Here is a 10,417-nt window from a genome sequence, read left to right as displayed (position 1 = left end):
TTTTTTTTTTTTTTTGCGCACAAAAAGTATTCTCGTAGCATGTTATGTTTATATATTAAATGTATATACATTTATATATTTATATTATATGTAAATATTTTCAAAATATATACTGTATGTGTGTGTATTATTTATATATACATAATAAATAAACACAGTACACATACATATATTATGTAAACAAAAACTTTTATTTTGGATGCGATTAATCATTTGACAGCACTAATATTCATACATGTGTATATATATATTTTCTTTTTTAGTGCCATGAAAAGACCTCGCTGTGGAGTGGCAGACCATTTTGAGGAGTCAACAGAGGGAGGTACTCGGCGTAAGCGGTACGCACTTACTGGCCACAAATGGGATCAGGACAAGCTGACTTACAGGTGAATTAAACCTCAAAACCAAAAGAACAAATTCAGTTTACATTGTTCAAGTTAATGATCATCAAGCTAATGATGAGAAAAAAAATCTTTATTTCCTGCCCAAGTATTCAGAACCACTCACCCAAAGTGGGCCAGGAGCAGACCTACGAGGCTATTCACAAAGCCTTCCAGGTTTGGGAGAAAGTAACGCCTCTGCGGTTCGAGGAGGTCCCGTATCACGAGATAAAGAATGGCAGTGAGGGGCCTGACATAATACTACTGTTTGCCTCTGGGTATCATGGCGATATGTCTCTCTTTGATGGGGAAGGAGGCTCTCTGGCACACGCTTTTTTCCCTGGTCCCGGAATGGGAGGAGACACACATTTCGACATAGACGAGCCATGGACCTTGAACCAACAGGAGGGCTCAGGTGTGAACAATTTTCTGCAGTCTTTTTCCTACTTCCAAGTAAATTTACTTTTTTTTTTTTTTTTTACTGTGAATTAGCTTAGCGTTTACTTTTTTCACAGAGAATGTATGAATGTTAGCAGCATTTAAATGTCTTTGAACTGTTCCGAAACAGATTTTTTTTTCTTTGTTTATAGTTTAGTCATTTAATTTGCTGTTCTTGTTTGGTTGTAGGTGTTGACTTGTTTCTGGTCGCAGTTCATGAGTTGGGTCATGCGCTGGGGTTGGAGCACTCCAACAACCCTTCTGCTATCATGGCGCCTTTCTACCAGTGGATGGACACAGAAAGCTTCTCACTGACTGAAGATGATATAAATGGCATTCACCAGATCTATGGTAAGCTAGTCTGAGGTACTTCCTGATTCAGTTAATTAACCTAACTATCTAAATTAGTTCCATGATATGAATTCACATTCATTTGCGTGTTATATGGCTTTTACACAACAGTTCAATAAATTATAGCCTAATATTAAGTAAATTACATCTGCGATACAGTGTTGGAAATCACGTTGTCTATTTTTGTTCTGCCATCGAAAATAATTCCAAACAAAGCCACAATGGAACCATTGCATGTCTGCGGGCAAAATACAGTAGTGGTTTGTTGTTTCTAAATGAGTGAATAATTCAATAATTCACCAATAAAGTCACTTATTTCGTTTCTCACTCATAAAGACAATCACGTTTCGTTCCTGGTTGAATCAGTGTTTTTTATTGAATCGATTAACGGAGTGATTAACTCATTAACAAAGTCACTTGTTTTATTCCTGAATGAATCAGCATTTTTAAATAAATCAGTTAAATGAATGATTCAATGATTCACTCCTAAATACAATCACATTTCGTTCCTTGTTAAATCTGTGTTTCTTAATGAATTGATTGTCTTAATGAGTGAATCACTCAGTTAGTCACTTGTTTCATTCCTGAATGAATCAATGTTTTTTAATAAATCGGTTAACTGTATGATTCAATGATTCACTCAGTTTTGTTTCTGAATGAATCAGTTGAGTGAAGATTCAGTTTCACTTGTCTGTTTTAATGATGTAACCTGCACAAAGAGTCACGAAAAAAATCCCCACCACTAACACAGTCAAGCAACCCAGAGTGATACAAACAGTGAAATATCCCAGGTTTATTTCACTAAATAACAGCACTCTTAGAACGCCACATTCATTTTCAGTGAGTTGTTGATTCAAATTCATTTTTGTCAGTGTTATTCAAATGACGCTTTTGCAGTTGTAAAATGTGCAAAATGTGTATCTGGTGCAACTGTGAGTTCTCACAATGCAGATCAGTCATTATCCGATGATTTCTTTAGGCTTTGCCACATTTATGATATAGTTGTTATCCTCACTTTGCCTGTTTTATGTGCTTGAGTTTTCAGTCCAGTTGCATTGACCTCGCACCAATGAATTTCTCAGCGTATGTCTTTGTTTGAGTCTGTTTTCTCCATTTGAAAGTCTTCCACTGCTGGCTGAATGAGCCTCATGGGCCTTCTGGTGCTGGATGGAAAAGTGACGCGTTCTGTGTCTATGCAGTATGTGTGGAAAAGAGGATGATTAGCTAAGTGTGAAAATGCATTATGGTTTGGTATTTACAGGACCTCCAGAGACTGTCACCACTCAAGTACCTCCCACCACAACCCTGTTTACAACCACTGCTGAGCCGGAGCCCACCACTACAGTGGCCCAACTGAAAACAGCCAGACCCTCGCTGCAACCCACAAGGCCCTGGGTGCCTCCGGTCCACCCCACTAGGAGGTCCCATAGACCCCAACCCACAGCACGCTCGGATCAGGATGCACCTGACATCTGCGAGGGGAACTTTGACACAGTGACCGTACTGAGAGGGGAGATGTTTGTGTTCAAGGTTAATAACAGTGATCTGCAGTAAATGCAGTTACATTGTATAAAGTGGTTCTTCATAAAAAAGCCCACTTAGAACACCTTAGTTACCATATAAATATGTACTAAACCACTAGCAATGTTTAGTTTGTTTTTGACCATCATTTGGATCCGGTGTCTGCAAGAAGATGGTCAAACTTTTCTGATAAGGCATAAATCTCCACATATCTTTGTGGTAAGTGTTATGACTAAATGAATGTTTTTATTCTTTGTCAGGGTCGTTGGTTCTGGAGGGTTAGGAGGAACCGGGTTCTGGATAATTACCCAATGCCGATCTCCTTCTTCTGGATGGGGCTTCCAGAGGACATAGACGCTGCCTATGAACGGCATGATGGGAAATTTGTGTTCTTTAAAGGTCTGAGTCATGAAATAAATGTTTAATCGCTTAATCTAAGTGAGGTTAATTGTTAAAGCAAGAAAAAAGGGTGAAAAATAATTTATTTTTAATAGTTTTATAATAACAAGAAATGTTATTATTAACAATAATAATGATAACAGTAATACACTTTCTGTAATTGTTTTAATTGAAACAAAACTAAAATGCTGATTTTATATTAGTCCTGTCACATTCAAAATAAAGTTTGTTTACATAGTATATGTGTGTTTACAGTGCATGTATACATTATATTATATTATACAATATATTTCTTAAATATATACATGTATGTTTGTGTATTTATATATACATATAAATATACACAGTACACATATATTATGTAAATTAAAACTTTTATTCTGGATGCGAATAATCACGATTTATCAATTTGACAGCATTATTTTTTTGTGTTTTTTTTTTTCTTGATTTTTTTTTTTTCCCCTCTTTTTTTGCTAGTGAAGCTGTAAATATTGTGATCCAAAGTTATTTTTTTGACAGCGATAGAGTATGACAGACATCTTTAAAAACGACAAAGCATCAGAATCATTTAATATTTCCCAGATATCAATCTACTTCTCCTTTAAACATCTGTTCCTCTTGCTGTAACAGCATCTTGGAGTCAAATTATGTCACTTGTAAAACTCTCAGAGAGGAAAGAAGGAAAGTCTGGCAGCATCTCAGGACTTCGCCTGCATTGCGTCAGCTTCAGCTCCAGATGCTGACTGCTCGGTTCTCATTTTGAGAGAAGAAACCTGGAAAATTTGCAGCAGGGCATGTGTAGTAGAAAGAGCTACAGTTATTGTTTTGTTGTTTATGCAGATTGTGAGATTTCAGGTTTCATTTGTGCATTTGTTTGAGGGGAACTTTGCTTTCATGCAGCACAAAACATCTTCTGTGCCATCTCAGTAATTGAATAGATGTCTCTGTGATATCATCTCTCAGCCATGCAACCCCTCCCGTTCAAGTCTTTCCATCTAATGTGGCTTTTTGTCCATTCCCTCTTTGTATTTTGTATCACTCCCGCAGGAAGTAAATACTGGCTTTTCAGAGAAGCAGACGTGGAGGCCGGATACCCTCAGGACTTGTTTCGTTATGGTCAAGGCATGCCTGACAGAGTGGACACAGCAGTGTGGTGGGAACCATCTGGCTATACGTACTACTTCAGAGGAGACAGGTAAACATGCTGGAGCCCTTGTCGAAAAGGCCAGATGTGTCAAGTGTTTGAGAGTTAGCCATTAACAGAACAACATGATATTTCTTTAGCGGGCAGTTTGATCTGGGACTTAAAGGGATAGTTCACCCAAAAATTTAAATCCTGTCATCATTTACTCACCCTCCACTTGTTAAAAAAACCTGTAGGAGTTTATTTCTTCTGAAGACATTTTGGTAACAAGATGTTGGTAACAAAACAGTTGATCGTAGCCATTGACTTCCATAGTATTTTCTTCCATACAATGGAAGTCAATGGCTACTGTCAACTGGTTAACAACATTTTTTGCAATATCTTCTTTTGTGTGCAACAGAAGAAACTCATAGGGTTTGGAACAAGTGGAGGGGTGATTAAATTACTAATTTTTCATTTTTGGGTGAACTAAATTAAAGGATAGTTAACTTAAAAAAAGAAAAAATTGTGTCCACATATTACTTGAACTAACATTTCACCAAAAAAAATCGAAGAAAAATAAAACTGTGTAAAAAAGAAAAAAAAAAAAAAGAAAAGTCAATTTTTATTTTTTTACCATTTTTACCAGAAATTGCTTGGCAGTATATTTTCAAGCATATCCCCTTCAAAAAGTATTATACCTATATAATGGGGGGGAAAAAGTTTAATTAAATACATATTTCAGTTTTTTTCCATTATGATATTAAGAATTAAAGATGCAGTAGTAGATCTTGGAAAATGCTAACTTTAGCCTGATAGCACTGAAAGCGAACGTCCCTCCCTCCCTACAAAACGCCATCCAAAGCCACACCCCCTGAATGCGAGCAGATCAGACAATCAGAGACAACATTACTACAATACATCATGTGTCATACACCGGTGAGAAAACTATAGTCCCGTTAGTAAAAGTACTACAATACCAGGAAGGAAGATCAGGTTGTTGATGTTTGCCTGCCGTTCTCGCTCTGTCTGCACATCGTACGTGAACGCGCTGATGACGTATTCTGTCTGCGCAAACAGGGTGCGCAGAGGTATGCAAATACATTTGTTGACAGGCAGGTAGGAAAGTCAATAAAAACGCTCGCAACGAGCGTTTTGATTGGATGAACATTTCTTGGTCCTATGCCTTCCACAGAAAAAAAGAAAAAATTGTGTCCACATATTACTTGAACTAACATTTCACCAAAAAAAATCGAAGAAAAATAAAACTGTGTAAAAAAGAAAAAAAAAAAAAAGAAAAGTCAATTTTTATTTTTTTACCATTTTTACCAGAAATTGCTTGGCAGTATATTTTCAAGCATATCCCCTTCAAAAAGTATTATACCTATATAATGGGGGGGAAAAAGTTTAATTAAATACATATTTCAGTTTTTTTCCATTATGATATTAAGAATTAAAGATGCAGTAGTAGATCTTGGAAAATGCTAACTTTAGCCTGATAGCACTGAAAGCGAACGTCCCTCCCTCCCTACAAAACGCCATCCAAAGCCACACCCCCTGAATGCGAGCAGATCAGACAATCAGAGACAACATTACTACAATACATCATGTGTCATACACCGGTGAGAAAACTATAGTACCGTTAGTAAAAGTACTACAATACCAGGAAGGAAGATCAGGTTGTTGATGTTTGCCTGCCGTTCTCGCTCTGTCTGCACATCGTACGTGAACGCGCTGATGACGTATTCTGTCTGCGCAAACAGGGTGCGCAGAGGTATGCAAATACATTTGTTGACAGGCAGGTAGGAAAGTCAATAAAAACGCTCGCAACGAGCGTTTTGATTGGATGAACATTTCTTGGTCCTATGCCTTCCACAGAATATATAAATATATTTAGACCACTTAACTTAATGATTGCTCTGGGGATGTAAAGAGACTTTCAACCAGCATAACAATAAATGTTTCTGAAGAAAATCACCTATTGCACCTTTAAGACGGTCATATCAATAATATAATAATATATAAAATATAATAATGAAAACAGTTTATTACGAATAAATCACAAATTAAAATGCCTAAAACAAGCTTGATTTTTATTTTTTTTTTGTAGGCAAAATATAATTTCTTGCTTCTCTCTTTTAATTATGGACTGAAATAAATGCCTAAAACAAGCTTTATTTTTTTTTTTTTTTTGTAGGCAAAATATAATTTCTTTTTTCTCTCTTTTAATTATGGACTGAAATATTATCTGGACAAAGTTCTGTAAAATCTATGACTTGTGCCTTTTTTTATTTTGTTGATTCATTAAAAAAATAGTGAACTGATCCTTTGTCTATTAGCATAGACATAGATTTAAAGTATTATTTTCCATTACTGCTTTCTCCTGAAGATATTGGCAGTTTAGTGAAGAATCCCGTGCCGTGGATAAAGATTACCCTAAACCAGTGAGCATGTGGGGATCCATTCCTGGCTCCCCGAAAGGGGCCTTCCTCAGCGATGATGGAGGTGAGTCAGGCTGGGGGATGCTGTGACGAAAATGTCACAGCTGAATGCATGAAAAAAGAGAGACAAGTCCATTAATCCAAAGCTGAGAGGGAAAATGTGACCTCATTGCTAAAAAACTGGGGTGCAATAAGACCTTTGACTTGAAAACGTTCTGCTCTCACTTCTAATTTCACGCCATAGTTCATGATCGTCTTTGGCACGTCTTTTTATAGCTCTGGAATTCAGAGCCTGGCTAGAATCTCATTTGATCAAACATTTGCCAATGATTACATGGAATTATTAGTCACTACTGTATTTATATACGCTAATTAACATTCTAACTCTTTTCTACACAGCGTACACTTACTTCTACAAAGACACCAAATACTGGAGGTTCGATAACAAGCGAATGAAGGTTGACGCTGGATACCCGAGATCCATTTTAAACGATTTCATGGGCTGTCGGGTGCACTTTGACGCAGAAACGGACGTAAAACCCGACCATCGATCACCAGAGACGAACGACAAGAATCAAGATCCTGACAACGAAGAAAGTACAGAAGACGGAATTGATGACGAAGAAGACGAGAAAAAGGAAGTAGATGTCATTTTAAGAGTGAACGAGACTGATGAAAACATCATGACCCTCATTTTGGTGACTGTGCCTCTGGTTCTGGTGCTGTGCATTCTGGGAGTCATATACATCATCATCACCACACTCCAGAGGAAAGAGACGCCCAAAGTGTTAGTTCACTGCAAAAGATCCCTGCAGCAGTGGGTCTGAAAACACACTTTCGCTACCCAATAGCCAAACCTTTCCGCACATACGTTTTCTGAGAGACGTACACCTTGTCGTTTATGGTGCTCATCCCATCGAAAACCCACTTCCCAATGTAGAATTTGCACTTTTGATTGTTTTGTGGTCATTTTTTACGTTTACGTGTTGCGAGTGATTCGTCCGTCTGCGAGTTTTTCCTCTTGAGCCCGTTCGGTTGTAGACTGTGGGAAACGTTGGATGTATGAAAACAAGCTCAGATCAGCACATTTCTTTCACATCCTCTGCTAACTGGCCTCAATAATGGAGGAAACCGCAAACTCCGTTGCAAGGCCTTGCAGAAAGCGCAGGGTTAAAAGAAAAGTCAGGCTTAATAAATTGTCTCACGCACATTTAGCAGGGTTTATAGTCTCTTCCCCCGTGGAACCTTGCCTGACTTGCATTACACAGATGTTGCTGATTTTGGACTTTATGGAGAGAAAAAGAGGGGGATGGGGGCTTGTAGCCTGCCAGCATTTCCTCTGCCTGAGTTCCACTGAGCGTGCCAAAGACAAGGAGTAGGAGGGAGGAAAGGCCATTCGAGGTGTGGCTGTACTGTCATCGTGACCTACATTAGCGTACCCCTACTTCTTTCTCTCCCCTTAAAGTTTGTCTTCCTGTGGGACTTTCCTTTGTTTTCCCCACTGTACTTCCAGTCTCCCCCAGTTGTGAAGTTTTTGTTTTTGAGAGGCATTCCTGGCCTCGGATTGTGTCCGTCAGTGCCTTTCAAGGCTGAATCTGTGCCTTAATAGTGCAGACCATCACCACTGTGTTGGAAATGTACTTATTTTCACTGACTTCATAGTAGACTTTGTGCAGTTTGAGCAAAAAATGCTTTTCTTTGTTCACGTGGCCTTCAGTGTTTTAAACCGGTGTCTTTTTTGTATTTCATGTCAATATGAATGTGTTTGTGCTTTTTTTTTGTAGTGCCAAATGAAAAACTCTCCCTTAATTTGATGTTTTATTTGATTTTTGATTTGCATTGTTTTGTATTAACAATCGAGTAAATCATGCAGGGCATGTATTGCTTTTGTTCACAGATATTATCTGGTATATAGCTTGCTCACAATAAAATGGAGTATACGGATGTAAGTATCTCTTGAATTTTTTTTGCTTCCTCTGCTGATTGTGCACTTCGTTTTGGTTGGAGTACAATAACACACTTAAACAGTGTGTATATATAGCTTCCATTTTTTTAATCTAAGCATATCAGTTACGTTATGGTAGTGTTGTGTAAATGTTATTTTCCTGCTATTGTGCTGAAGGTGCCAGATGTAGCTGTCTACCCATTGAATCAAGTCTACCTCCAAAGTGATTCCATTTGCTGAACAAAACACTTACAAATTTTAGAAAGAGCTTACAAATTCAATTTATGATGCACGTCATCTGTTATTTTGACCATAAATGTCTTATAAATATTATAGTAGTAATAGTATATTACCAAAACAATAGATAGTTTTTTGAGAACGATCTACTATCATTCTTTGTATTGTTTTAGCTTAGATTTTGAAAGCTAACTCAGGATGCCAGTTTAGCATTCCACTAGCTAATTAGCCTGCTTATTTAACTTGCTCTTATGAAAATTAACCATGGTTTTACTACAAATAAAACCAAAAAACCATGGTTACTATAGTTAAACCATGGTAACCACACATTAACCATACTTTTGCTAAACTAAACCATAGTTTAACCATGATATTTGTAGTAAAATTGTGGTTATACAAATGGTTTTTATTCAATAGAAAAACATGTTTTTATTATAGTAAAATTGTTTATACAATGTTTACAGGTGCATCTCAATAAATTAGAATGTCATGGAAAAGTTCATTTCATCACAATTAAAAGAACCAAAGACTTAAACTACTTCAGTCTGTGTGCATTGAATTTATCTAATACACGAGTTTCACAATTTGAGTTGAATTACTGAAATAAATGAACTTTTCCATGACATTCTAATTTATTGAGATGCACCTGTATTTTCTAAGGGTATAACCTCTGCAGTTGTTGAATTGTGTAATACAGTTTGTTTGATCGGACATTGCGAACAGCTACCCCAACTACCCCTTTAGTGAACTAGCTTAGCACACCACTAACCAATTAGTCAATTAGCTTAGCCTATATTTGCTAATGTTCAATATAATTTTTATATATATATATTCAGTGTTGGGGGTTACAAGTAACGCGAGTTACGTAATCAGATTACTTTTTTCAAGTAACTAGTAAAGTAACGCATTACATCTAAAATAAATATGAATATGCATTAATTCATCTCACTCACTCACAAAAAAAAAAAAAAAAACAGATTCCGTATTCCTCAAAATGAATAAAAAATAATGCAACTCGTCACTTTTGGTGTGAAAAGGCTTTTATATTTGCCAAAAATATAACTTTTTTTATTTTAAAAGCAGACAAGCAAGCCCTGTCCAGATTTAAAAAGTAACGCAAAAGTAACGTAACGCATTACTTTCCATAAAAAGTAACTAAGTAACATAATTAGCTACTTTTTTATGGAGTAACGCATTACTTTTAAAAGTAACTTTCCCCAACACTGTATATATTATGTTTTCCTTTGGTCAGGAATTGCAATGGCTACCCCAAATGCCCCTTCAGTGAACTAGCTTAGCATGCCACTAAGCAAGCTGTCCACTAGCAAATACCCTTCGCAAATGTATTTTATATTTTTATACAGTATATATTATACTTTTAGCAACTGCAACCACACTATCAGTGAACTAACCAATTGATACACTAGTAGCCGATATATATTTTTATGATTTTGTTTTAGGCATTACAAACAGCTACCCTTGTAACCCCTTCAGTGAACTAGCTTAGCATTCTGCTAGCCAATTAGTCTGCTAGCTTAGCCTAAACCCTTTGGAAATGTGTGATATTTTTGTATGTGTGTAT

At 36.8% G+C, this 10,417-nt stretch overlaps 1 protein-coding gene across 1 annotated transcript in view; it reads left to right on the top strand.

Annotated features, from left to right (window-relative positions):
* mmp15a (matrix metallopeptidase 15a) overlaps positions 1 to 8,597 on the top strand; it is a 12,290-nt gene extending 3,693 nt beyond the window's left edge. Inside the window, exons 3-10 of the mRNA XM_016544229.1 lie at positions 264 to 386; positions 491 to 795; positions 1,008 to 1,169; positions 2,431 to 2,699; positions 2,951 to 3,089; positions 4,137 to 4,284; positions 6,602 to 6,717; positions 7,053 to 8,597. Coding sequence (XP_016399715.1) covers positions 264 to 386; positions 491 to 795; positions 1,008 to 1,169; positions 2,431 to 2,699; positions 2,951 to 3,089; positions 4,137 to 4,284; positions 6,602 to 6,717; positions 7,053 to 7,480 — 1,690 coding nt within the window. The 3' untranslated portion in view covers positions 7,481 to 8,597. The remainder of the gene's footprint in view (positions 1 to 263; positions 387 to 490; positions 796 to 1,007; positions 1,170 to 2,430; positions 2,700 to 2,950; positions 3,090 to 4,136; positions 4,285 to 6,601; positions 6,718 to 7,052) is intronic.
* Positions 8,598 to 10,417: the final 1,820 nt, after the last annotated feature.

The sequence above is a fragment of the Sinocyclocheilus rhinocerous genome, unplaced genomic scaffold (assembly GCF_001515625.1).
Source record: "Sinocyclocheilus rhinocerous isolate Xijiao unplaced genomic scaffold, SAMN03320098_v1.1 scaffold2415, whole genome shotgun sequence".
NCBI classification, from domain to species: Eukaryota; Metazoa; Chordata; class Actinopteri; order Cypriniformes; family Cyprinidae; genus Sinocyclocheilus; species Sinocyclocheilus rhinocerous.
Note: the sequence above shows the minus strand (reverse complement) of the source record. Positions and strands in the feature narration are given on the sequence as shown.